The following is a 25,867-nucleotide window of genomic DNA, read 5'->3' as shown; positions in this document are numbered from 1 at the left end:
AAATGAATAATCTGATCAAAACAATAAGATTGATGCCTTTGGTTTCAATTATTTGAACTAGATTATTATTATCTGGTATGAAGATGAATGAACATTTGTCTGTAAAAAAGACAGGTAAAAATATGTCAAATAGTTTCATTTAACAATAAGCCCGCCACTGCCAATAAACAAGACATAGCAAAGTACTTTTAGATATTTTATTATCAATCAGCCCCATGAGAAGGCAGTTGATTTTGAGCAGGATTCACTGGTGGCTTCTCACAAGTCACAACAATATCCTCAACTCCATGTTGATACTCTTTGAAGCATGCAATCCTTCCCAGTTCTTCAACTTCAGTAATAACATTGTCAAGCTTTGCCACAGTCTCCACCAGCAAGGAAGCAAAAGCAGCAAAAGGAAGTGCTTCTGAGAACTCAAGGCTAGTGATTGCAATTTTGCTCACCTGGGGCCTCAAGAATTTCCTCTCCGGCTCCTTTGACTGCTCGGTTGTCCTCTTGTTTTTCCAGTCGAGCAATGCTGAGCTGTCGGTTTTCACACTCGATAGTGAGACTCCTTGCTTTTGGGTGGCGTGAGCAGCTGCCAGAGCAAGCATGTTGGTGGCCTGGTTGCTGTTGGAGCCTAGGAACAGTCTTGGTTGTGATTTTATGGCAGTGTTAAGGTCTTGCAAAGCTTCATGGAGATGATCGGAGAGTATCTCAGGGGAGCAATGGCGACGGTTTCTTATACTGCTGGCAAGTTCCCTTAGCCCTTTCGATACTTCTCCCGCAAGTCGAATGCTGGGGTCCTTGAATAGAGCTCTAACAGATCTTGGTGTCTGCAAGAGAAATTCCCAAAAAAAAAAAAAAAAAAAACCCTCATCAATAATTAAGAAAATCACAGCAAAAATGAGATTCCCTTTTTGGCTGAAGCATGTGAAACTATTTTCCAAATCTGTGATCTGTCATAACAAGAAGCATGTGACAGATTTCCATATTCATTATGAACTAATTATGAGGTTCTCTGACTCATAATCATAATTCATAACCATCATCACCCTTTAGAATTTTGTTTTTTTTTTTTCTGTCTCTTGGAATGAATATTATTACGTATCATATGTATTATTAGAAATAAAAAATATAAAAAAAATTGGGGCATGCATACCATATTGTCTTTTTTAGCTGAATAGATCCATTCAAGTTTTACCTGAATTTCAGTTCGTATGCATCCATGTAGAGCAACAACTGTGTAGCCAAAATGGCGAAGAACGTTTCCCAACTTCACGTACCGCTGCCATGGAAATCTGTAGCAGTGTCTTGAGTGCCTTGGTTCCCAACTTGCATGTAGCGCCTGCTCATATTGCAACAACAAAAACATTCAAGAGGCAGAGAAAGACTCATTGTCTATCCATGACATCGAATTTAATGAATAAATTAAACCAAAAAGATTTCAAAGGACCTACCATTGTTTCGTCCATAGATTTTGAGTCCAAAACAGCCTTATAACCGTCATATATGGGATCCTCTGTCGATTGGTCTCCGGATACTTCTTTTTCTGCATCGCTGAAGTATTCGTTGACACAAGCTGCAAATTCAGAAGCTACTCATTACTTGTGTCATTGGCATAATCATATTAATTTGAGAAGTTATTTAGATTAGGATTAGAAAGTAAAGACATAATAATAAGCAGCTTTGCATACCTTCAATAGCTCTAGCTAGGCCTTCAAGCTTAAACACTGTTGAATTATGGAGCATTTCTCCTGACCAATTTGGAAATACCAGTAGACTCATTAGCAGGCAGATACCACAGCCTATGGCAATGGTGTAGAAACGCTCATGTGCAATCTTCAGGACATTGTCGACGCGGTAGCTTGACACGGTTATCAGGTTGAAGGTCAAGAGAAATATCACAATTCCATAGTCATAGTTCTTCCTAATATAAGGAAAGAACCTCATGTATGTAGCTGCAGATCCTGCCAAATCAAAAAAAAAAAAAAAAAAAAAAAAAGATATCCAAGTATTAAACTAGCGATTTTTTTTTTTCCTCTAATTTTAGAGGGAATTCATAATAGCATAAGGAACTGAAAATTTAACAAATGAGTAAAATTTAGATTGAAAAATCATGCTAAAAGAACTACTTTCGATTAACATAAACGCCAAGGTCCACTTGGAAATCTTGGTCTTTTTTAGCTCTCTAGAAAATGTCTAAACGTTGCTTAGCTAATAAAAATGAGCTTACCTATAAGAAAAACTGCAGCTCCGATGAAAACTGCTCGAGAAGTCTGACCAGATTTAGTTGCAACATACTCGATGAAAAATGCCAATGATCCGGCTATCAGTGTTCCCAATCCTCTGTTGAGTCCTTTGCATAAAGTTGCCCCTATTTTCAAAGAGCAACAAAAACATCAGACACATATATACTTTTGTTCATCACATATGTATCTTGATTAAACCAAGCATAGGCTAATTTGTACCTGACAGCTCTAAGTCTAATAAATAAGATTCAAAAAAAAGTTTGAGCAAACTAATAACCTGCAGTGAACTCTAGCACAACAACCACAGTCATGACAGCCCAAATGGCATTCTGGCCAATTCCAACATACAGCGGCTGTATCAGGTATAACAAGGAAACCAGTGTCAAAGACAAGCCAACTTTCAAAGCATGGAACACCCTTCTTGGGTCCTCTCGTCCCACCTTCCACACTGTCTGCCAAACCAAACCCGGAAATCGCCTCATCTTATCAACAAGAATTCGCAAACTCTTTTCTGCATTCCCTTTACTTTTTCCAGAATTTGTGTCATCCATTTCCATGCCTGCATGAACTTTGGGAAACATATAGGAAAACCCCCAAAAAATTTAGAGGACACACAAACTGAAAATGGTGGAGGGAATTGTTGTGGAGAAATTGGCAATTCTAATGCAATACAGTGATCAGATGATTCTGATAACTATATTTTGATACACACATACATACATACATATGTATATGTGCATATGTGTGTGTGTGTGTGCGCGTATGTATATAAAAAAATTCAGTTTAAGGAACAAGACCATGCAGCCATAATTTGGGAAGTATTAAAATAATGGCTAGTATATGCTTTGGCTGGCTGGCTGGCTGGCTGGGAGTCTTGTTGTACTATTCAGAGAACCCCAACTTTCTCTGATACAGCTTAGTGTTACTTTATATAGGGTGTGAAAGTGAGATTGGTGACTCTTGCTACATTTCACATGCCTATCACAAAAGTGTGCTCATATTAATTGTGGGTTGCTTTCACAAGTGGTAAGAGTCAATACACAATAGAAAACTGATTTCCTCACTAAGACTCAACCCTGATTAGAGGTTCCTATAATTCACACTTTTTTTTTCTTTTATACAGGAGAAATTGAGGGAGGGGGAAATCGAAGTGCAGGAATAATGCTCTTAATCACTTGAGCTACAAGCCCCTCGCCATTTTCACTCTTTCTCGTTGCAAAAGAAAAGAAAATTCATTTTAACTTTTTGCGCATGGGGTTTCACTGACTGACACATTTACCACTCAACAAAGTTAAAAACTTGTATTGAGCATATACCTTCTTAGATCTCAAATACTTAAACCAATTGTCCATCATGTCCATATCTCAACTGTCAAATTATAATCTCATACTCATATAAATTAAGATTATTACGATTATTTTTGAACTTTTCTCTGCATAAAGATGTCATCCAAATGAAACCCCAAAATTGTTTAGCAGAATCTAAACTTGTTTATTAATAATCTGCATCTGCTTAATTCGCAAAGAAAACAAATATCAAAACTAAAGTTAATTACTTTGTCTTCATCAAAACAAGGGGTGGTAGTACAAACCAATTGTTTGTGCAAAAATCCTCTTAGGAGAATATTCGCTTGTGGATTCTTCCGATGTTGAAGTTTTGAGTTTGGTCAACGGTGAAGCGTTGACCAGTGGCACAAAGTTGGTGTGGAAAAGAAATAATGCACGCAGCATTAAAAAGTGCAGCTAGCAAGTCTTCAGGCTCACGGGTAACAAGTTATCACACAGCCAATACTAGCCAGAAAGGGAAGGAAAGGTAAGCTTATTGTTAAACCTAACATTATGATTTTCTTGAACCACTTTGTTGCATGTAGGCATAGAGAGGCATATAGATGCATAGCTGTTGTTCTCAAACAGCTGTGTGTGTTTGATTTTTTTGGTTTTGGAAACATCTCTCGTGCATTCTCAACTTCTCAATGTGAAGCTTAGGTTTCACCACTTGGCATCTTCTAGCTCCTTCTCCTCCATCTGACCTGCTTCATGCCACCGGCCTATGAGGGTTCGTGGCTGATTTTTATTTTCTCCCTCTGTAATTTATATTTGCTTAGTTTGTATTAATAATGAGGTGAGAAACTGATCAAGCAGTACAATTTGCACCACATATTGTAGCAAAAAGAAGCAGAACGGCTAAGAAATCTGTTGAAAAATATTCCAACTTGGCCTAACCCAGTGCCTCCTATTATTCGATGTGATAGTGAAGCAATACTATTCAAGGGAATTGATCTGATCACTTATTAATTCCTCCATTGCTTTCTGGAAAACAAAGTCACCAGAAACTAATTTCTGTAGCATTGTTCCTATTTAGTCTGAAAGAAAGCATTTCTATAACGTTTCTTGAAACGTTACTTTCTTCATAGACACATATATATCCAACACTTCCTGTATTGATGATATGTTTGTATTTTTATATAATACAATAAAAAATGACACCATAAAATGAATAAAAACCCTCGCCTCAAAGAAAAGCTTTAAATTAGAGATGACAAATTTGGACACAAAACAATAACACAAAAATGACACAAGATAATCGCACTCATGCCATAACCCGAAAATGCCATTAATTAACATGTTTAACAATCATATCGTATTGTGTTAACTAGTCGTGACATCAATGTACGTACCCCATTCTCACCAGGATTCGAGAATATCACCACAACTTCAATCACTGCACCTAGACTTGGACATGCCGGTCTGGAAACCAAGCTGCAGATCATTTGGCAGCTGCCGCACTACGAAGGTTGAGCCTGGAAAGTCTGGATATCCAGACCCCACACCTCACTTGTGCACGTTCTCTACAATGACGGACGTCTCCCTTAACCTCCAACAAGTGCCTAATGTCGTGTGCCGGTCTAGATAGCTCTAACTCCTCTGAGTGTCTTGTCGTGTCTCACCCTGCGATTGGTTGTCTGGACGCGGTTCTTGTGTTATGTCAGATGTTTTGTTGTTGGTTTCCTTTGTAATGTTGTGTTTTAGTAAAAATTAGTTAAAACTTCAATGTTGTTAGCTTATGTACATGCTAATAAACGAATTAATCGTGTGAACCTAGATGTAACAGAACTGGACTTATGTGTGTCATCTCATGTTACATGTGTAATAAAAATTTCATGTGCGTCGGTGCAAATTAGTTGACAAGATATATAGTAATTGAATCGTGTTCGTGTTAATTCTGGTTGTGTAACTGTGTTGAAGTATTGCCAACACAACACGCGAACACGAGTTGTTATCCCTACTTCAAATCAATAACGCTTGACAACCCTCTTAGAAAAAATGTATCAAACCAAACCAAACCCATTCCAAATTTCAAGATCTTGGTTCAAAATAGAGAGAGAAATCTCTGTTGCCAAATTCTGTAAATTTTAGTCCAAGCTCCAGATCTGAGAAACCTTATGATTTGGCTGCGTGCAATATTCATTCACCTTGAGATATGATAATTATTATATGGGCAATGTATTTAGGGCAATTGATTTTTCATGAATCACCACCTAGATTTGCATTAATTCTCAATGCAAGCACTCGGATCTCTCATTACCAAATAATGACATGCAGAAAGATTTCTATAGATCCTCATATCCACTATGATTCTCATATTGCATGCCAAGGAACAATGGAAATGCACAAAGATCTCAAACCCTATGTATAGAAGATCAAAAAGTAGCATGAAATTGGAGCCATATCTTTGTCTTCTGTGCTAGCTTTTGTTCAACAATTTCTCAACCCTACCAGTGAATAATTATAAACTTTTCATCCAGAAAACCACCATCAATATATTAGAGATTTCATTATGGAAGGTAATTGCAAATCTACTAGCTTCTTTTATAGTAATTCCATATGTCGCTTGTTCAGTTCTTTACCTTTGATCAAGATGCTAGGGTTTTTACTAACATTTGTTTCTCTACGTGTGGTTGCTTTACCTATTTTACTACTTTACTAACATTTGTTTCAAGGTTCGAATAACTCTATATCTTTTATTTTCATTTCTTACATAATCTGCTTGGAATGATTTGAATCAAAGACCTTGTACCATTAACTCATTGCTTAGCTCCTTATGCATGCGTAAAGAGTAGTTTTTTCCTTACGATAGCTGAGGCTGGCAAATCACAATTTGACATATGCTACTAATTTTTTCATGACGAGTCATTCTCATGTATTAGGTGTCGAGCTGTGATTTGCCCTACCATACATCATAAATCTTCACCGAGTTTTTTTCTTTTTTCTCTCTTTTTAGAGGTCCAAGTTGTTAATGCAATGTATGCTTTGTTCATATAATTTGAGTTTCTACGTCTAAATGATGTGAAATCATTATAGATGCTTCTTGTTTTCAACATTTCAGATAAGAGAGATGCAGGAGGTATTGATGCAAGGCAAAAGGTGCTTGTTGGTTTAGTGCCGCTGCTCTTTCTCATCTTCATGGTTGCGTATTATGTGTATACCCATAGAAAACGAAGCCAGCAAGATGGTTAGACATTGGAGAGTATTTAGTTCCCAATTCCTCTCATCATGGCATTGTAGCAAGTCATAATTTTTTGTTGCTAATTAGGGCACTTCCACGATTTTTTTTGTTTGCCTACCACGCATCATGGAGAAGATGTATGGTAGGGAAACACATTGTGGGACAATGGTGAAAAAAATCCAGCATTAAACAAACAATCAAAAAATGGAGAAAGAAAAAAACAATTTACACACCGGACAACGAAGAGACCATTATACACTTGTAATCAGCACATCTCCATGGAGGAAATAGGAACAGAAAAACTCAGATAGCTCATATCTAGTTTCACTGTTTCAAATTTCCAGACTATATGCTACTGCCCTATAACATGCTCCAAAAAAAAAAAATCAGCACCATTTTACAGCAATCATAACAATCAATTATTTCCTCGTTGAGCTGCAAATGTATGTTACTATATAAAAAGCATTAGCCGATTTCGCTAATGAAACCAGGATGGAAACAACCGAGAAACAGATGTTCTTGTCACTCCAAATTGTAAAAACACAAGCTGGAAAGAAAAAAAAAAGCTTTCTTTTTATATTAGCACATATCTATTTTGCTGATGTGCTCAGCATGTAGCCTGAATGACCAAGGAAATTTGAAATGTATATTATTTGGTATACCAGAAATAGTCATACTCGGGGAGAAGACAGAATCCTTCTCTAGGAGAACTAAGAACTTGCACCAAAAACACGAATCCTATGTTCAATGGGAGCCCGGCAACACGGGCAGGTCACTTTACCTTTTTTCCCATAATCATCATTGCAATTGGCACAAAGAACTTGATGAGCACATGGCAGGAAAACAACGGAGACTTCATCTTTCATACAAATTATGCATTCCCTATCACAGCTGACTTCTTTCTCTGATGAATTCTCCAGGTTATCTAATTCACGAAGCAGCTTAGCAATAGTTTCTCCTTGGGGTTTTGCACCCTCAGAAATTGCTTTTGGCAAAGCATTTGATGGATGAAGCAATTCGGTAGACTGGGCAGATATTTTTAGGCGTGAGAGTTCCTGCTCAAGTCTTTGGAGGTCATCCTTGTGACGCTGGAAATCTATTTCTATCTTTAGGCGCAGAGCCTCAAGCTTTCGTTTATTGCTAGCCTCAGCTGCTTCCTTAGCACGTCGTTCCTCTTCCACTTGTGCTAAGGCTTCCTCCTTAGCCTTCAGCTCCTGCCCCCATTTCACCTGTAACAAGAAAATAGCTCAGCAGAATTGGTGCACTGGTATGGGATATGTAGAATCCAAAGATCAATAAATATTAATATGAAACTCCAAAGCACATTATGGAAGCACATCAATGGAGAGTTATTTTTTACCACCAACCAAAATGCTCAACCCCACAAGCTTTAAAAAATAAAAATTTGGAAAAAAAAGGGTTAGCCATGGCAGCCCAGCCAAGGAGTGCTGCTGCCATTGAAAGTTGACCCAAAAAAAAAGGTGGGCTTTGGTTTAGAGATATTTTGAGAGTAGTGAAGGATTATGTGAGCACTTCAGTGATTGGTACTTTTAATCTTATCATATAAATTTTATAGAACAAAAAAAGTCAAAGGGAGGAAGAATAGAGGGAATCGTAAAGGAGAGAGAGAGAGAGAGAGAGAGAGAGAGAGAGAGAGAGAGAGAGAGAGAGAGAGAATCAATATGACAACAGTCTGAAACCCTATGACAATTATGACTCTTTTACATGGCAATCCCAAAATGATTAAGTATAAAAACACCTTACAATTAAACCCTGATAATTAATACCTAAACTATAATAAGCAAAAGCTGAATATATAAAATAAATATCTTAAATTCTAAAGTTCATAAAAATAATGATTAAATCAACCTAATTTCTAGGTTTGGGCTTATGGCCAAAAATAAAAATTGTTTTACCTTGCATCCTTCACTGGAGGGTTTGGTATCACATTCCATATAGAAGTGGGTTGTTCTAATTTGAACCCCCCAAATTCCTCAATTGATTCACTCACTTATTTGTAAATTTATAAACCCATTGAATAAAAAGAAAAATAAATCAAAGATAAAATTTGGGGGAAAAAGACCTTTCATCCCCTTCACACCCCCATCCAAGGGGTGCCAGAATCTAGCATCTAAGGTTTTTACTACGTTTAAAAAATTAAAAGACAAACTTTGGAATAGAAAAAATGGATTTCTAATCTGTCCCTTACACAAACCCTCTTGCTACTAATTTTACCAACCAGTTTACTCCATTCAAAATGTAAGGAAAACTTTACCTAACAACAAAGCGAAAACTTCAAGAAAAATGGATGTGAGTCCCAATTTGGTGGCTACACTCCCTATAAATAACAGGATAAACAACATAGCAAATGTACCAACTTCATCAATGTCAATATTGACTTGGTGATTGTTGCAGTTAGCCATATTTATACGGCTACACAAAATAGCTACAGCAAAACTGAACTGAACTTTAGAACGATTGGAAAAAACCATATACATATTCATACATAATTGCCACCAAAAAAGAAGTACCCATGTAAATATGAGTACACAAACAGAACAAAAAATAAAATAAAATTTATTGGTAAGCAACCCTTAGTCACCATCTCAGCCTTTACCACTAAAATTCAACTTCAAAACCCATCAAAATCCCCACCAAAACAACCATTAAAAACAACAAATCCACCCATCAACTTGAAAACTACAGGCCCTTTAACCCAAAATATAAAGCCTACCCCTAAAACTCCCAAACTAGGGAGAGAAACAGAAGCTGAGTTGTTTAATAAAGCAATGCCGATGCCAACAAAAGTCTAAAGACTATACTCACACAACTGAAAATATCACAAAGTTTCAGTCAACAACTTAAGCTGACCAAGGATGGGAAGCTAATTTTGCCTGAGAAATTACCAGCGTAAAACTATATTTTCAATTACCAAAAAAAATTGAGGGGGGTCAAGTTAGCAAATTTGGGGTTCAAACAGAACCACCTTTTGGTTTATCATTTATGATACACAGAAAAAGGCAGCTAAATATGATGACTAGTTTCTTTGTGCGTATTTGCAACGTTTCAGATACAATTGTAAAAAGTATGATATAAATACCCATTACAATATAAATATATATAAGCTTACTACATTTCTCAAACATGGTTAACCCATTAAGATATCCGCAATGGTTGTTCAATACTTCAATGCAATAATGTCAGCATTCTGTCATCCTTGAACTATTGAACAACCATTGCGGATGCTCTCATAAAAAGAAATGAAAGTAAAAAATTAAAAATAAAAATCCAATCAACTATCAAACCTACAGCCAACAATCACAGTTCCAGTGATACAAAAAACTGGTAAATTAGAATTTAGGAAAAATTAAAACCCCAGAACCAACCTGAAGATATTAACAGTTTAAAGCGAAAGGAGCATCTAGCTAGGACACAGTACAGGATTTGCTATGAAAAAATTTTAAGTCAAGAAAACTTTACCCAGAACCCAAGTGATATAGGACCAATTACATGATAAATGAAGTATTCCAAACTTCATGGAATTACAACAATACACTTCAGTACTTCACAAGTGGCTTCTTAGGTGTAGAAAGATTACAAAACAGCAAGAAAAGGTTGGAAACTCCAAACGCCCCATCATATCATAAGCATATTCGAAGTACAACAGAATGAAATCAGACAGATAATAGACCAAAGAATACCAGCCTATGATCCTTGACTTCTTCATTACTCTAAACCAAACTCTAGAATCCCATGCTTTTAGATGGCAAGGATCCTGAGCTTGCATATTGTAGTATCTAAACTATTCCCCCACTCAATGATCCCTCTTCCATTAAACTGTGAGACCTTAAGTTTTGAGTGGTTGCTTCACTTTAGTTAGTTGTTCGAAACTAAACATTTGGTTCTAATCAAGGGGTTGCTTGACTTTCTATGAATCAAAAAACATGGCCCTATGTAACCAGACATATTAACAACATGTAAATTCAAATAACATAAACATGCACTATGTAAAGAGACACCTGAGGTGGGTACCAATGTGCAGAGATAAAATATATGGAGTCAACAAACCTCAGCTTCTTTCTGATCATGCTTCATCCGAGCCAAATGTTGTTGCAATTCTGAAATCTTCTCTTTCTCCTCTGCAATCTCTTCCTGCAGTTTAATTTTTTGTTTCTCCCATGCCAACATCCTCTTCAGGCACTTTTTCTCCCTCTTTGCAACCTCCAAACAGGTTAAGACTGACTCTGAAGCACTCAGTTTAGAAGCCTCCATCTCTGCTCTAATTTCTGCATTCTCAGTCTCAAGCCGTCTCACAGCTGCATTTGCCCTGTCCACTTGACCACTGGCCTTTCTTAATGCATTCTCCATCTCCGATAGTCTCTTCATAGTTGAGTCCTCGAGAGTTTGTTTCCCTTTCTTCAACCTTTGAGTCTCCTCCCTTTCAAGCCTCAGCATTTTAAGCTCTGCCAGGTCGTGGCTGAGCTTTGTTGCAGCTTGCATAGCCTTTTGGTGGGCCCACTCCTTCCGGTCCTTAACTTGCTTCTCAAGCTCTTCAACCTGATGAAGAAGATTTACTATCACCTCATTCTTTTGATCTTCCCCCACAAACTCTAAATTCTCATCAAGATTCAAATCACGAAACTTACTCATCACTGAGTTAACCACCTCCTGGTTCTTCGAATTTCGTGCTTTCTCAGACTGCTGAACCGGAACTTCAGACTCCAGTGCAACCGGGGTATCCCCACTCGCCAAATTACTCAGGCAACCCTGTGGTTGTGCATTTAACTGTTTTGAGTTTGCTCGAAAACCAGCTGCAAATATTGCAACATTCCTTTTCAACAATGACTTCATTGAAGGAGAAAGGTTAAACCTCTTGGGACACTCAATATCCCTTTGCAAAGTCAACTCAGCACCATAAGGGAAAAACCCATGAACAGGAAACTCTGAACTTCCCCCATTTCCAAACCCCCAACCACCATGAAACCTACAAAGAGCCGGAGCCATAACACCAACTGAATGGTTACCATTACTACCAGACTCAACACTAGTAGATATCGAACTACTATTTTCAATACCTCCTCCGGGAAGCACAGGAATTTCCATAGTACTTGCTCGACCCACATGAAGATCACTCATAAGCAAACACCACATGGCATCACCTTTACTCAAATGTGGTCTAACTTGCTGCAACATACACACCATACCCGCAAGCGAGTACTCCTCTAACTGCCTCAAGTCAGCAAAAACGGGCTCAGCCTCATCCGACTTCCCATTACTGCTACCACAATTACTATTCAAATAAGCCAATGAGTTATGCAAAATGTTGGTCAGCACATCCATGCCACCATAGCAGTGCCCATTTCTCAATATCGCTTTAAGCGCAGCATCCTCATCATAACCCAATGCAACTAGCTTAGAAATAGCCTCATTGTACAAAAATTCTAAATTCTTCAAAAGAATTTCTTCTAATTGTTCCTCAGTGCAGTAACCCCACCCACTCTCATCGAAATTGGAGTTGGGGCTTGGGCTCGATTTAGGGTTCTGGGTGGAATCGTTGTTGGAACCCAGATGGTGATTGAATGGTTTGAGACCCGATTCGAGTATGGATTTAGAGATTGATGCTCTATCAATGTGGCAACAATAATCGAAATCGGGTTTTGCAGATCGGGGCCTACGATTTGTACGGATGTGCTTCTCTCTCACAGTGCAACCCATTGTGTGTAGTATATGTAATTATATATCTAGCTGTATCTATAGGCTCAAAAAAAAAATTATAAAAACAAATCGTTAAAATAAAAGCAGGAGAGTTACAAAGAAAGTGCATCGAAATATGATATTAACCAGAATGAAAATTTCAAGAAACTCACATGGAATTGGGGACGATCGGCGTCTGGCTGTTGTCTCAGTTGCCGAAACTGAGAGAGAAAGCGAAGCGAGAATAGGAGGAGGGCATGCAAAACAGGAGGAGCTTTATATTTCTTTTTTCTTTTTTTTCTTTCTTTTTGGTTAGGTGTTGAGTGAGTTGAGCGTGTGGAACGGGAAATTTGGAAACCCGACTGCTAATGTTCCTACTTTTTTTCTGTTTTTGGGGGCAAATTGGTAAATGCATTAACCAGCCACACATACCATTACCATGTGTATTGTATGGTAAATCACCAAAAACATACAAAAATAACTCCAATGGCAGTTCGAAACCGCAAGAGGTTTCTTTCTTCCCAATGTAACCAAAAAAAATAGAAGAACAACAAACTAGCGCAACACAACACTGAAATCAGATCAAGTGACAGCGCTAGACATAGCAAGGAGACTTCAATATCCATCCCCTGATGTTGAGGGAGGAGATTTCTCAGGAAACTGGTGCAGTGGTGCCCGGCCCCCTTTTAGTTCATAATCATAAGTTGAATATTGATGCAACCTGGGAGAAACAATCTTTGCTGGCGGGTTTGAGGACTGTCATTTGCGATGCTGAAGGAAAATTTGCTACCTTTCTGATTTGAAGAATAATATACATGTACTTTACGGAACATTCTTGGGGAGAGAATTGAGCCCGCCGTTTTAGAAAATGACCCTTTTTTTGTGTGTAGTTTTTGCTCAAAGTCAGCTACTCTTTTGCCATATGAAACTCACAAGAGCCTTCTTTTTTTGAAAAAATAAATAAAACAAAATGGATTAGTTTATTGGACCGTTATCTTGGAAAAACAGTGTCAGTAAGGCTACCAATTGGATTTCAAGAGTAATTATATTATACTTTGAAACATAAATTCATCATTGCACCCTTTAATTATACAATAATATTCCGATACCATACAATAATTTCTCTCTCGAATTTCAGCATATGAAAAATATGAAGGTTATTTATCCATACATTTCAACCAACTGAAGACAATTTCATAATTGTATCAACAAAAATTATCTCAAAGAGTAGGAGTTATTAATTTATTATCTGCACATATAATATAATAGGGCTATGATGTTTTGTTACATTTTCTCTCTCAACCCACTAGACCCAAGCAAATCCACTCTACAAGTAGAAAAGTTTTTGGTCTCACTCGAATAAATATGGACAATAGGCCGTTACTGTGGCACAATTTCTTCAGAGGAAAAAAATGTAAGCAAGGTTTCAAACTAGTACAGGTTTGTTCTTGGTTGAATTTCTACAAATGGAGCAAAGTTTTGAGCAAAACCAGAACCAAAGTCCCTTCTTCTTCTTCTTCTTCAATGGTTGAAATGTAGCATTCTCTCTCTTGGCAACATAATCTGCCATGTACTGTACAACTGCCTGGTGATCAACAAACAAGTTGAATATGAGTTTTTTATATATCAAAGTTAGACATACACAGACTAAAAACCGTAGTAGCATATATATTTTGCATTACCTGGGCACCCATTTTTATAACTTCTTTTGGTGGAACTTCCAAAGGTGTCTCGTCAGCACGAAAGACTCTCAGTTTTGACAAAAGTCTGAAGGAGTGTGGTAAAGTTCTAATCTGATCATCACTGATATCCAACTCTTCAAGCATCTCAAGATTTCCGATTGATCGTGGCAAGGCTCTTAAGTCTGCAAAATTGTTTGCCAGAATCAGGATTTTTAAGCTCACTGCAAAGCACAAGTTTTCAGGTATGGATTCTATTTCGTTGAAGCTGACATCAAGCTCCTTCAGATTGTTAAGATTCCCAACAGTTGTTGGCAACCCTTTAATTCTGTTGTAGTGAAGTGTAAGAACCTCTAAGCTTTCCAGCTTTCCAATTGCCTCTGGCAGAGCTCTTAGCTGATTGAAATCCAAATGTAGCTCCACAAGTGATGTGCAGGATCCAATCGTGTAAGGCAATTCCTCGAGCTCATTTGTTTCAGCATTCAATATCTTCAAACTGGCCAATTTCCCAATTACATCAGGCAAATGTGTGAACTGATTTAAACTCAAATCAAGGGTAATGAGGTTAATCAAGTTCCCAAATGAAGCTGGCAGAGACCTCAACAGGTTTGCATGGAGATCAAGATCAGTGAGATTGCTCAACTCACCAAACGACTCTGGAAGGTTTATAAGCTGGTTTGAGTGAATGTCAAGCTTTGTTAAGGCTTTAAGGCCACCCATCGTGGGCGGAAGGGCCATGATCCGGTTTTCAGAGAAGTCCAGTTCAGTGACTTCTGATAGTTTCCCAAGCGATACAGGAAGCCACTCCACTTTATCTTCCAACTTCCCTTTAAGATCAAGAACTACTGCACCACTTTTAGCAGTGTTTTCAATGACAGCTGCCACCTTCATTAGACTCATTTTCTCAGAGTCCACTGCACCTATGACAATATCAAAACATTGAAGAAATTTTCAGCTAGCCAAAAAACCCATCTCCTTTTTTTAAGATACACATCTTTTTGCCCTTACAATCTATACAAATATCTACGCAACCATAATATGATAGTTGAACAAGAAAACAAAATGAAGAACAGAAAACATAGCTCATAAAAACATTCAATAGTTCTCGTAGGATGGAGACTTTGAAGACAGAACAAGAAAAGACTAATATAAGACCTTTTATTTATTTATTTGAGGTTCATCAAAACTTGAACATCGTATTGATTCAAAGGTTTTATACCCTCATGAATAAAATTTCAACATTCTTCTTCTCCATGTGATAGCGGATAAAGATTTAGGAAAAGAAAAAAAAGTTATCATTCCTCACAGAAGAACCAAAAAAAAAATACAGAAAAAAAATCATACCACCTAAGTACATAATTAGTAGTCTTTCAAAACCAAAGTATAATCATCACATCAAATATTATCTCGAACACATAATTCTTTTATAAATTCATGGTTTTCATAGACTTCAATTCTCAAATTAAATTGAATTTTTTTTATGCTAACCTGAAGACAAAGTGGAAGCACTTCTCACCACACCCTTAAACCCATCTCTCTCTGATTCCTTATCTTCCTTCTTCATCGTCAAACTTTCATCACTGATCACAGTTTCTCTCCCAATTTTCTCAACTGGGTCCTCTAAATTAACATGTTTCTGAACCTGAGTATCACCAGAAACCAACCCAGAAGCTGTCTGGATAAGATCATCAAAGGTCTGAAACAAACCCTCCATCTCAACCACATGAACAGCCTCTTTCCTCTGGTCCTGGCTCTGAAACAAAACCATAGTTTTCTTCACCTCCTGCAACACAGAGAAGAGCTCTTCAGGGACATTTTCGGGCTTCTCTTGCTTTGATATCTCCTCAAGCTTCTTTTCCTCCTCACTGTTGACTGTTTTGAGCACAGACTGGGCTGCTTCAACCTCTTCAATGGAGGGTCTTGGCGGCAGGGACTTGTAGAGTTTCATTATTTCTTCTACTGTTTCTACACTGGCAGAGGATGGTGGAGGGTCTTCTTGCTTGCGCTTCACACCCATGGCTTTGGCGCTGTGGAGAGAGGTTGGAGAGTGCCAAGCAAGAAAAGGCTAGTTGGGAATTTTGAATTTCTATTTGATTCTATGGGCTGCTAATCCTCTCTACAATATAAAACAGGGGAACCATTTTCTTGTACCCTCTTTCTCCTATTGTCTTTTTCCTCTCTTTTTTTTTCTTTTTTTTTTTTCTTTTTCTTAATGTAATATAATGTTCATTATTTTCTTTTTCTTTTTCAAAGATATGTTGGTTTTAGTAAGGTTTTAACTTTCCAAGACATTACTTCAACTTCTTGGAATTATTAGTGATCAAAATAAACCTTTTGTAAATTCAAAATAATTATTAAGATGACGTTTTTTTTCCTTTTTTTTTTTTTTACAATAAAGAGGTGAAACGCGACTAGAATCTAGAAATTTTTCGGTGTGATCATAACACCATCACGTGGTGTTACCAATCCTTCCATCATGTTTTTTTAATAAACTATTCGTGCTTGTTATAGCACATGTTTTATTTATCATATTATAACATGTGAATTTGTAATATCACATAATAATTTGACTATCACAACTCAACGATAATGACTTCTTCAATCTTTAATTTGCTTGAATTATATTTAAGTTACTTTTTTCAAAAAGAGATAATAACAATTTCCTTTTCAAATACTTTAAAATTAAATCTTTACTTAGAATTCCATCCAAAATTCGCTGACTTATTTTTTTTAAAAAAGAGTTTCTATTAGCATGTCCCTTACAAGTTCAAATTTGGACAGTAATCTTCTCTATTTAAAGAACAAGATAACAATCAATAAGATTTGATCGGAATTTTTTTTCTTTTTCTCTTTCATGATAAGATGGATGGGATTTATTTGGGAAAATTTTGTCTCTTTGCACGACTTACATGGCCTCTATTAATTAATATAAACTGATTTTAAAAGATGGTAATTAATCTAATCAAGTTGATGATGGTGATTTTATTTAGAACGGACGCATCGGACGCATTTGACCTTTTCCAGATACATCATGCATGGGAGCCAAAAGTCTTAAACAAATGTGAAATGTTTTCCTCATCGATGACACACTATGTGCACATACACTACAAGGTTTCGTTCCTATCAAGGTATGACTGGCTGCCCTACAATTTTTCATTGACAAAGATTCCTACTATGTCTTGTTCTTATTATAAACAAGTCAAGAACTTACATGTTTAAAAAAAAGAGTGACGAATTTGTTTAAATATATTATGTAATTGTTGGAATAAGCATAGTTTATAGCTACATGTTAGAAGGCCTGACAAACCCAAAAATAAATAAACATAATATTAAAAAACACTTCGTGCCAACGTCCGGCCTAATCTATCATCATCAAAAGGACTTGTTTTTCATTTATTTGCATTACAAACTTGCTTTCGTTTGCAAGAGAAAGAGAGAGAATTGAGAATTTTTGCCTTTTTCTGTTCTCTTTTTCTTGTCAACAATGATAAAAAGGGTTTCATTCATCAAAGAAAGCATTAACATTTGTCTCTAGTGTTGGGAGGCCCTCACTATAGAATTCTTGCCCGAACATATCTCTTACATAGGCTTTTTTTAGTACTTGGACATTCGTTTGTGCTAATATGTCAAGAGCTCAAATTAATAAGGATCGAAATTGTACGAGGAGATTGTAATAAGAGGTTATAATGAAGGGGTCTTTAGGCCATCTCCAACTCATGCGGTCAAATCCAAAAAATTTCAATTTATTGTCCAAAATCTTTCCCAACCCAAGAAATGAAGGGGCCAAAATTTGAAAAAATCCAAATTTGGACCCAAGTATTGCTTGGACCTAAAAAAAAATTAGTGGAGCCCACCTGTTGCATTAGCAGCCCATGTGCAAGCTTTCCTTGCTGGGGCCCGCCAACAGCCTATGTGGAAGATGCTGCCTTTGGCTTGTAGTGATGTTATTTGTTTACTTTTTAATATTCTAATATTAACTTAAATCAACAATATATATTAAATTTAAGCTATTTTAACGATTAAAAAAAAGGGATCTTCACTAATATACCCAAAATAGGAGTTGAAATTATAAAAAAACCCCACATGGAAAACACTTCATAAACACACCCAAAATCCATTTATTAAATAACAAATTAGTGTTGAAGTTCCAATAAATTACAGCACTGCCACTATCAATCCCAACAGAAAAAAACTCAAAAAACACCCAAAACAAACCCAACCCAAATTTATAAACAAGCCCAAACATTGTACCATCTCGTATTCCATAACTTTCGGCCCAAAAAAAAAAGTAAACCGTAAAAGTACAATGTTAATACCATCTCGTATTCCACAACATTGTTAATACCATGTCATAAAAGTACAATGTTAATACCATGTCATAGAAGTATATTGTTAATACCATTCCATAGAAGTATATTGTTAATACCATTCCATAAAAATACAATGTTAATACCATGTCATAGAAGTACATTGTTAATACCATGTCATAGAAGTACATTGTTAATATCATTTCATAGAAAAACATTGTTAATACCATTTCATAGAAGTACATTGTTTATACTATGTCATAGAACTATCTTGTTATTACTATGTCATAGAACCATCTTGAGTCCTTTCCAAAGGCATAAACTTTCTCAGCATCACTGATAAGCATTGTCTTGCCAACCCCAGCAGCGAAGAATACTAGTAATAACAAGATACCTCTACAAAAAAAAAAAAAAAAAAACACTCTTAATACTACGTCATAGTAGTACACTGTTAATACTATGGAATGCAAGATGATGTTGCACCTGGAAGTGTGTCACTTATGTTGGAACTGTTGCCTGTCACAACACTCAACATCTTGTTAACTATATTTGGTAGAGCAATCATCTCTCTCATAATATTAGGTTCTGTAGTGAGAGGGAAGCCATTGTCAATCATTTCATCCAGAAGCTGCACATTGCAGTAAAGATTTTGGTCAATTTAATAAGCAAAACTCAATATGGAAAACACCAGATTCAAACCCTAATTGGACAATACTAGAAAAAACCATGAATATGGAGCTCAAACCTGATCAAATTTTGAAAGTTGATCAACGACATCATTTCCAACAAGTGCCTCTCCAACAAACAAGACAAGATCTGGATTGTTAAGATTGACTAGCTTTGACAGTGCCTTCATTAATTGTTCATTATCCTGAAAGGCATAATACAATATATTTTCACATTATATATAAAAAATAATATATATATATATATAGCAAAAAAACCAGGCTAGATAACTTATAGGTCTCAACCCGATGAAAAATGAATTTTAACAAGTAAACAACATTTTTTTTTTCTGTAATAACAAAAGCAGTAGTAAGACTGAAACAAAAATTGCTAACTAACAGTAGCTCAGCATGTACATCATACAAACAATAAATGTTTATGTAAATGCTCAACCATTCTGCTAGGAACTAGAAACACAGTACCAGCATTACAAATCATATTAGAACTCACACAACTAAACAAGCAAGTAATTTTCAGATTTTTTTTTTCAATTTATTTATCGCAATTTGTAAACGAAATGCCAAACTAAGGGAAAGAACCGTAGACGTATTCAAATTAATCACAAAATCGCAAAGAAATTGCTCAACGAGCTTCGAATTTCGGCGATAATCAAACCGGATCATATCAATATGATTCAGCTGACCTTGAAATGGTCTCTTTGTTCTTCTTAAGCTCATCCTTGTGAGCCTTCTCTCAGATCTGGTGCAGCATGTGGCCATGAGCGTCTGGCTAAAATTACGGCTCAAAAGCTGTGAGCGTCCTGCTCGTGAATCAAATGAAAGCTTGAGAAAATGACGTCATTGAGGATTGAAAATTTGAAATGGAGAAGAGAAATTGAAAGTGAAAGAAGCACCGAGGAAGATAACGAACCTAAGTCTTGGAAGAAGAACCGATAAGACCGTTGCCTAGAGCATCGAAAGGATTGGCGGAAGAAGATGAGCCTGGAGCCGCACAAGCTGCTGATCGCCATGGTCGATGCTCTTCTTCTTCCTATTCTTCTTCAATCTACAACATAATTGTTATTAAATAAAAGATTTTTAAAAAAAAATTAAGTCGGCTATTTCTCAAAATTGCAAAAGGGCAAAATCGTAATCCAATATAACTGTTAAATTGAAAAAATCGACAGCTGTCGATTTTTGGGTTTATTTTGGGTGTGTTTATATACAGTAAATAGTATAGGGTTTATTTATAGTTTTATGTCTAGGAATGGGTATTTAACTAATTTTGTATAAAAAAAAATCAAACGGTTGAAATTTAAATCCAATAATCAAAATAATATTTTAACTTAATCTAAATTTGATCCAACATCAAAATTCACCCCAAACTCTATAAATACCCACTCATTTCTCAAATAATCTACCAAAAACATTATATTTGTAGAATTTCAATTTTTTAAGGTTAAATTGTTCAAAAAAATTAAATTATAGAGTTATTTAAAAAGATTAAATGAAGAAAAGTTATCCATTAAAAAAAAAAAAAGACTTAAATCATTCTTAAACAATTTAATTAAATTGCGAACTTAAAATTTGAGTCTGGAGGGCTAGAAGAAAAAATAATTTGAATCTGGACAAAATCCAAATAGTTACTTTTTAAAAAAGAAAAATTTAAATTTAGACCCACATGGGTTGGAGAAGGCCTTACTAGCCATCAGATCCATTGCAAAGCCATTATTGGACGGTCACATTGAATCCCTCACTTTTGAATATGTATACCTTGTTGTGGGTCCTGTGTGGGCTGTCAAAAGCCTAAAAAAAGTAAAATCTGGGCTCGGGCTGCCTGTACAGTTCAGAAAAAAAATGAAAAAGAGAGCTGTGCCTGAGCTCTGGAGCCCAAAGGAAGTCGCTTATATTTACTCTCTGTTTTTCGTTTTTGTTTTGCGTTGCCACGATTTTACTGCCCCAGCTGACCTCAAGGTAAGAATCTAAGCTTGAATGCTTTTCATCATTAATCTGAAGTTGTGTTTGATTCTGTAGTTTTTGATTGCAATTACAACTGGGTTGCTGTTTCATTCTTTTTAGATATCTTTTAATACAACCCATCTGGGCAGAAGCTTTTGTTCTCCGATAATGTTTCTATATAGCCTTTGACAAATCTTTTTTGTGCCCCTTAATGTTTCTGCTCAGTAAAATTAAGTCTAGTTTTGTAGTTGTTTGAAAAGCAATGTGAAGTTTGTGTGTGTTGTTTTCGCAAATCAAGCAAACTGTTTTCATTGATTAGTTTGGCTCAGAGTTACAAAATGTATATTCTGATTGTTCAATTCTCCAGTCTCCAGGCTGGGAACTAGCTCCTTAGGATTGACACCAAAATTGAAGAAGATAATGGGTGAAAGTACTAGTGTGACAAATGGGTTTTCTCAAAGCAGGATGGATCAGAAAATAAATATCTATATATGGGACATGGATGAAACTCTTATACTGCTCAAGTCTTTGTTGAATGGAACGTATGCGGAGGCTTTCAATGGTTTGAAGAATATCCAAGAGGGTGTTGAAATCGGAAAGATGTGGGAGAAGCACATTCTTGCTTTGTGTGACGATCATTTCTTTTATGAACAAGTAAGTTTAGACCTTCAATTACAAATACAGATAGTCGTATTTATGTGTGTATGTATACTCTTTGCTGAGTTACATGGCATTTGAAATTTTGAAATTTTTTTGGGATTGGTGATGCAGATTGAGAACTACAATAAACCCTCTCTTGATGCCTTGAGCCAGTATGATGATGGGCGGAATCTTTCTGATTATGATTTCAACCAAGATGGGTTTGGTCCTCCATATGATGATTCCAACAATAGAAAACTGGCGTATAGGCACAGATTCATAGCCCATAGATACAAACAGGTGTGCAAACACATCCTATTTGTAGAAGAAGTTTTTGTTCTTTTAATTTTGTCATGGTTTAAGTTTTACTTGTAAATTGGTGTATACATGCAAAGTTTTCTTAAATTCTTCTACACCATTGAGACAAGCCTTTTGGTTTCAGGGCTGCGTTATTGAGAGTGCACTGTTCTAGCAGTGATAGTGATGCATTGGTTTCTTTGATGCACATGATCAACATGCAACATTTATCATTTTCTTATATGTTATAGAAATATAATTGGTCATAAATGCATTTAAAATTGGAAGGAACTGGCCCTAAAGATGTTACAAAACTCCAAAAATAGTCATGCAATGTTTTCCTCTTGCTTAAAATTCGATGTAGATAGGAAGAAATATATATGTACTTTACCGTCATGCATGCAATGTTATCAAGGTAGTGCTTAGGGATGATTCTTCATCAAAAAGGTGTATAGAATACAATATATGGTCTTACTCTGGTAACAATATCATTTTCTTTCAAAGATTCAAGGGACAAATAAATCACATAACTAGCAAAATCCTCACTTAAAAAAAAAAAAAATCATAAGTCACCTGGGAAATTTATGTTTGATGGAGACAATCCACAGAGAGCTCATGTCATTTTGGAATCATGAACATATTATGCTTGAGGAAAGAATTATTCTTGCCATGTGACTTAGCTTGATGGCTGTCTAACAGAATTTGGCTCTGCAGGGCTAGCTCCTGATGGACTAGCTACCCTGCACCTATTAATACCAATCTCAATTCCATTCTTATTAACAAATTTGATGTGTTAAAAAAAGTTAAATTAAGCTACCATACTCATTTGACATCTGTTCTTATTATTCATTTGTATAAAGAACTAGTGTGCTTTTGTTTTCTGATTAAGAAAGCTGCATAGGCTTCTGTAAACTATTTTGGATGTTTTAATGTTAGAGCTATCTGTAGAAAAAACTCAAACATTTTCTGTTATTTCAGGGTTTGCACAGTTTCCTAAATCAAGAGATGATAAAAGACTTGGATGAGTTGTATGATATGACTGATAAATATACAGACAGATGGCTCTCCTCAGGTATTTGGTTTTATAATGTCCCAGCTTCTAGATTTTGGTATCTTTGCTTTTTTTTTTTTTTTTTGTGATTGTTGTTTATCGGCCTATAAGCTTCTGGTTTACTGCTTTGAATACTTCCCTCTTCCTGGTGATATATTCCACAAGTCCTGGCCTTTTTTCCAGTATTCTAAATTGCAAAAATGAATAAATACTATTAACAGTCCAGGGAAAGCAATCTGATTGTATAAAAACTGATTCATTGTTATATTAGTTGATACTGGAAACCCATTGCTAAGCAAGCTGAGATTAATGTTTGGTGGGTTGGTGTAAGTTCTCCAACTTTGTTTTACTTTGGGTATCCTGAATCAGCATGGAAAATACATCGAAATACTTTCTATGAATGAAAAGTTGGAACACAATCATTGAAAGGTCTATTACCAAGTCATACTAATAGTTTACAACTCATTGATCCCATTGTCCTATAACTTGAACTCTTTGTGGTTATTCCACTTCAAGACACAGTGTGCAACATGCAAAATGAATTTCTTTTATTGAGGACTGTTTTTTTTTTTTTTTTTTTTTGGGTTACTGTGAAATAAGGTTTTCTTATTAATAATTTTGTGGTATGTGAACCCAAAACAATGCTTTCTCTTTTTCGATGGGAAAAAAAATTAGGAAAGCAGAGGAAACGGATTATCGAGAAGATATATCCATTAAACTAGACAAACTTATACAACCATGGTGGGAATGGAGCTACCAGAAAATAAGGAAGTTAGCATGAATGGTTTGCTAATTCGTACAGAATTGAGCAGTCAAACAAGAGTATTTTTGGTCTTTCATAAGACCCACTAGTGAAAAGAATGCCCCCAAGGAATGTAATGGTGTTGGCTGTGATTGAATGAACAATGCTGGACAAATTAGTTTCTATGGGAACAGATTCAAAATCCCTGTTAGCTATCAAGCAGTTGATGTGGTATAGTGGCAAGCATCTGAACCAAAGAAGAATGTCAATACTTGGAGGGTCTAGGAAAGTCAAGAGGATGAAGTCACCTGTTTGGTAGGGAAATAGCACTTTTAATAACCCATCCTATGCCTATTAGACAGTAATTGATTTCTAAACTTTATAGTTGCTATTTAGCTTTATGAGCACAAAAACGAAAGTTTTTGATGATTGGTTGAGGATATGGAAGATAGAGCTAGTGCCTGTTTTGAACACTGTCAGAAAAAAATGTTTCTACGTTTAGGAATTGTCTACCATCATCATCTTTTAAACTGTAACAAACCCATGCAATGCCAGAAAATAATTGGCACACCCCTCCATCTTCCATCTTTCAGAGACATCGCCTCCTATAATAGATACTCTGCCATCACAAATTAAATTGTGTTACCTTGCTTCTCTTCACCTTAATGATGTTTGGGATGCACCCGTCTTTCTGGTAATCCTAAGGAGCAGTTTTCTCTGTGTAGTGTCAGAAATGCATTATGCCTCGACTTTGTTCTCTTCCATTATTAAACATTCTTCTATAATTGCTCAAGAATCATCTTCCTCCTGTATTAATGTAGCGCGCATCTTCTTGGAAGAGTGTTCTGCTGGGCACAAAAAGACATCTCTTGTGGCTGCTGATGGGATCAATGAATCTTCTGCTTCGAAGTATCAGCATATTAATCTTTTAGTGACATCTGGATCATTGATTCCCAGTCTTGTAAAATGCTTGCTCTTTCGACTCAACAGCATGATAACAGATGAAAATGGTTAGTAATCCTTATCACTTAATGTTTGTGAAGCTTGTTATTTTTCTTTCTAGATTATTTTGTCTTTAACGACACTGTAGTTAGTGTTAAGAATCAGAATTAATGTCCTCTAATGCAGATTAAAATTATTGGAAAACATGTTTTGAAGTAGTGCATATGCAAGAAGTGGAGTCCTGATGCGTCACATAGTTTTATTTTATTCTATTTGTTTCATGGATTCTGGTTATCGACATTTAGACCTTGTTTTATGCATTAGTGGGGCTTTTAACAACTTATTCATAAGTTGTGACGATGGTTACTGACAAATCTTTATAATTTCTTCAGTCTATAGTTCCTGGGAAGTGGGAAAACTACACTGTTTTCAGCAGATCAAGGTGCGTTTTAACCACCCAAATGTCCGCTTCTGTGTAATTGGGGATGGATGGGAGGAGTGTGAAGCTGCGCAAGCAATGCGATGGCCATTGGTTAAGATTGATATGCGACCAGGAGGCTCTCACAGGTTTCCAGGCCTCACATTCAGGACCCTCGGATTTTATTTTTCTGTTGTATATGGGAGCTCTGATGCTGAAGATGAAGAAGAGTGAAACTCACTGGATTTGCAATAAGCTGTTCTTGGGACTTCTGCCCGTACATAAAATCCAACCAATGTTAGGAATTCTGTCTTAAAACAATTTGTATCAATCAACTTAGTTAGACGAAGATGACCACCAGATTAGCCAAAATTGATTGTATTTGTTCTTGTAGATTAATGGTTGGCTTCATGCTAGGAATTGTAAACTTCTGTCTCGACGTGGATATTAATCCACAGAGTTTTGGATTTGTTACCCTGAAAGTGATGCAAGATATCAACTAAACTGACAAGAAATTATCTCGTTTGTTAGAGGGGATTAGACTAGACTAGACTAGCAAAGTGGCTATATTTCACGTGCAATCAAGGCATAATATGGATATTGTTGTCTAACTTGGAGGATAAAGGAGGACTATTCATAAGAGGATGATGACTAAAATTTATCCCTCCTAATCCCATCATTTTCAAGGAGATTATGGAGATAAGTTTTAGTTATCAACTTCTTATAGATAGTCCCCA

At 36.2% G+C, this 25,867-nt stretch overlaps 4 protein-coding genes across 6 annotated transcripts; 1 reads left to right on the top strand and 3 right to left on the bottom strand.

Moving 5' to 3' along the window:
* Positions 38-3,111, bottom strand: LOC18777154 (aluminum-activated malate transporter 12). The gene is made up of 6 exons (XM_007209832.2): positions 2,509-3,111; positions 2,216-2,356; positions 1,677-1,949; positions 1,440-1,561; positions 1,184-1,327; positions 38-815 (listed from the first exon to the last, which is right to left on the bottom strand). The coding sequence occupies exons 1-6, from the start codon at positions 2,810-2,812 to the stop codon at positions 204-206; spliced, it is 1,596 nt and encodes a 531-aa protein (XP_007209894.1). The 5' UTR covers positions 2,813-3,111; the 3' UTR covers positions 38-203.
* On the bottom strand, positions 7,133-12,972 carry LOC18776716 (MND1-interacting protein 1). The gene is made up of 3 exons (XM_007210271.2): positions 12,605-12,972; positions 10,806-12,488; positions 7,133-7,966 (listed from the first exon to the last, which is right to left on the bottom strand). The coding sequence occupies exons 2-3, from the start codon at positions 12,450-12,452 to the stop codon at positions 7,448-7,450; spliced, it is 2,166 nt and encodes a 721-aa protein (XP_007210333.1). The 5' UTR covers positions 12,453-12,488; positions 12,605-12,972; the 3' UTR covers positions 7,133-7,447.
* On the bottom strand, positions 13,636-16,466 carry LOC18776271 (plant intracellular Ras-group-related LRR protein 5). The gene is made up of 3 exons (XM_007209827.2): positions 15,599-16,466; positions 14,114-15,030; positions 13,636-14,016 (listed from the first exon to the last, which is right to left on the bottom strand). The coding sequence occupies exons 1-3, from the start codon at positions 16,125-16,127 to the stop codon at positions 13,858-13,860; spliced, it is 1,605 nt and encodes a 534-aa protein (XP_007209889.1). The 5' UTR covers positions 16,128-16,466; the 3' UTR covers positions 13,636-13,857.
* Positions 20,916-25,608, top strand: LOC18776578 (eyes absent homolog 2). 3 transcript variants are annotated; one of them, XM_020564170.1, is made up of 6 exons: positions 20,916-21,056; positions 21,409-21,695; positions 21,813-21,980; positions 22,956-23,049; positions 24,610-24,780; positions 25,105-25,608. In XM_020564170.1, exons 2-6 carry the CDS (start codon positions 21,462-21,464, stop codon positions 25,362-25,364), a joined length of 927 nt encoding a protein of 308 aa, XP_020419759.1. In that variant the 5' UTR covers positions 20,916-21,056; positions 21,409-21,461; the 3' UTR covers positions 25,365-25,608. The 3 variants fall into 3 exon arrangements, with proteins under 3 accessions (XP_020419759.1, XP_007209409.1, XP_020419758.1); XM_007209347.2 differs by having other exon boundaries at positions 20,917-21,056; positions 21,506-21,695; positions 24,592-24,780; XM_020564169.1 differs by having other exon boundaries at positions 20,917-21,056; positions 24,592-24,780.

The sequence above is a fragment of the Prunus persica genome, chromosome G5 (genome assembly GCF_000346465.2).
Source record: "Prunus persica cultivar Lovell chromosome G5, Prunus_persica_NCBIv2, whole genome shotgun sequence".
Classification (NCBI taxonomy): domain Eukaryota; kingdom Viridiplantae; phylum Streptophyta; class Magnoliopsida; order Rosales; family Rosaceae; genus Prunus; species Prunus persica.
Note: the sequence above shows the minus strand (reverse complement) of the source record. Positions and strands in the feature narration are given on the sequence as shown.

What these genes read in the sequence shown, in the direction of transcription:
- LOC18776716 (XM_007210271.2), bottom strand. Translation starts at nt 12,452, where the DNA reads ATGGGTTGCACTGTGAGAGAGAAGCACATCCGTACAAATCGTAGGCCC. An exon ending in ATGATCAGAAAGAAGCTGAG is followed by an intron (nt 7,967 to 10,805) that starts GTTTGTTGACTC and finishes TTCTTGTTACAG; the next exon opens with GTGAAATGGGGGCAGGAGCT.
- LOC18776271 (XM_007209827.2), bottom strand. Translation starts at nt 16,127, where the DNA reads ATGGGTGTGAAGCGCAAGCAAGAAGACCCTCCACCATCCTCTGCCAGT. An exon ending in TGCTTCCACTTTGTCTTCAG is followed by an intron (nt 15,031 to 15,598) that starts GTTAGCATAAAA and finishes ATATTGTCATAG; the next exon opens with GTGCAGTGGACTCTGAGAAA. An exon ending in TTATAAAAATGGGTGCCCAG is followed by an intron (nt 14,017 to 14,113) that starts GTAATGCAAAAT and finishes GTTGATCACCAG; the next exon opens with GCAGTTGTACAGTACATGGC.
- LOC18776578 (XM_020564169.1), top strand. Translation starts at nt 21,462, where the DNA reads ATGGGTGAAAGTACTAGTGTGACAAATGGGTTTTCTCAAAGCAGGATG. An exon ending in ATCATTTCTTTTATGAACAA is followed by an intron (nt 21,696 to 21,812) that starts GTAAGTTTAGAC and finishes TTGGTGATGCAG; the next exon opens with ATTGAGAACTACAATAAACC. An exon ending in CATGATAACAGATGAAAATG is followed by an intron (nt 24,781 to 25,104) that starts GTTAGTAATCCT and finishes TAATTTCTTCAG; the next exon opens with TCTATAGTTCCTGGGAAGTG.
- LOC18777154 (XM_007209832.2), bottom strand. Translation starts at nt 2,812, where the DNA reads ATGTTTCCCAAAGTTCATGCAGGCATGGAAATGGATGACACAAATTCT. An exon ending in TGTGCTAGAGTTCACTGCAG is followed by an intron (nt 2,357 to 2,508) that starts GTTATTAGTTTG and finishes CTTTGAAAATAG; the next exon opens with GGGCAACTTTATGCAAAGGA. An exon ending in GCATACGAACTGAAATTCAG is followed by an intron (nt 816 to 1,183) that starts GTAAAACTTGAA and finishes TTTCTCTTGCAG; the next exon opens with ACACCAAGATCTGTTAGAGC.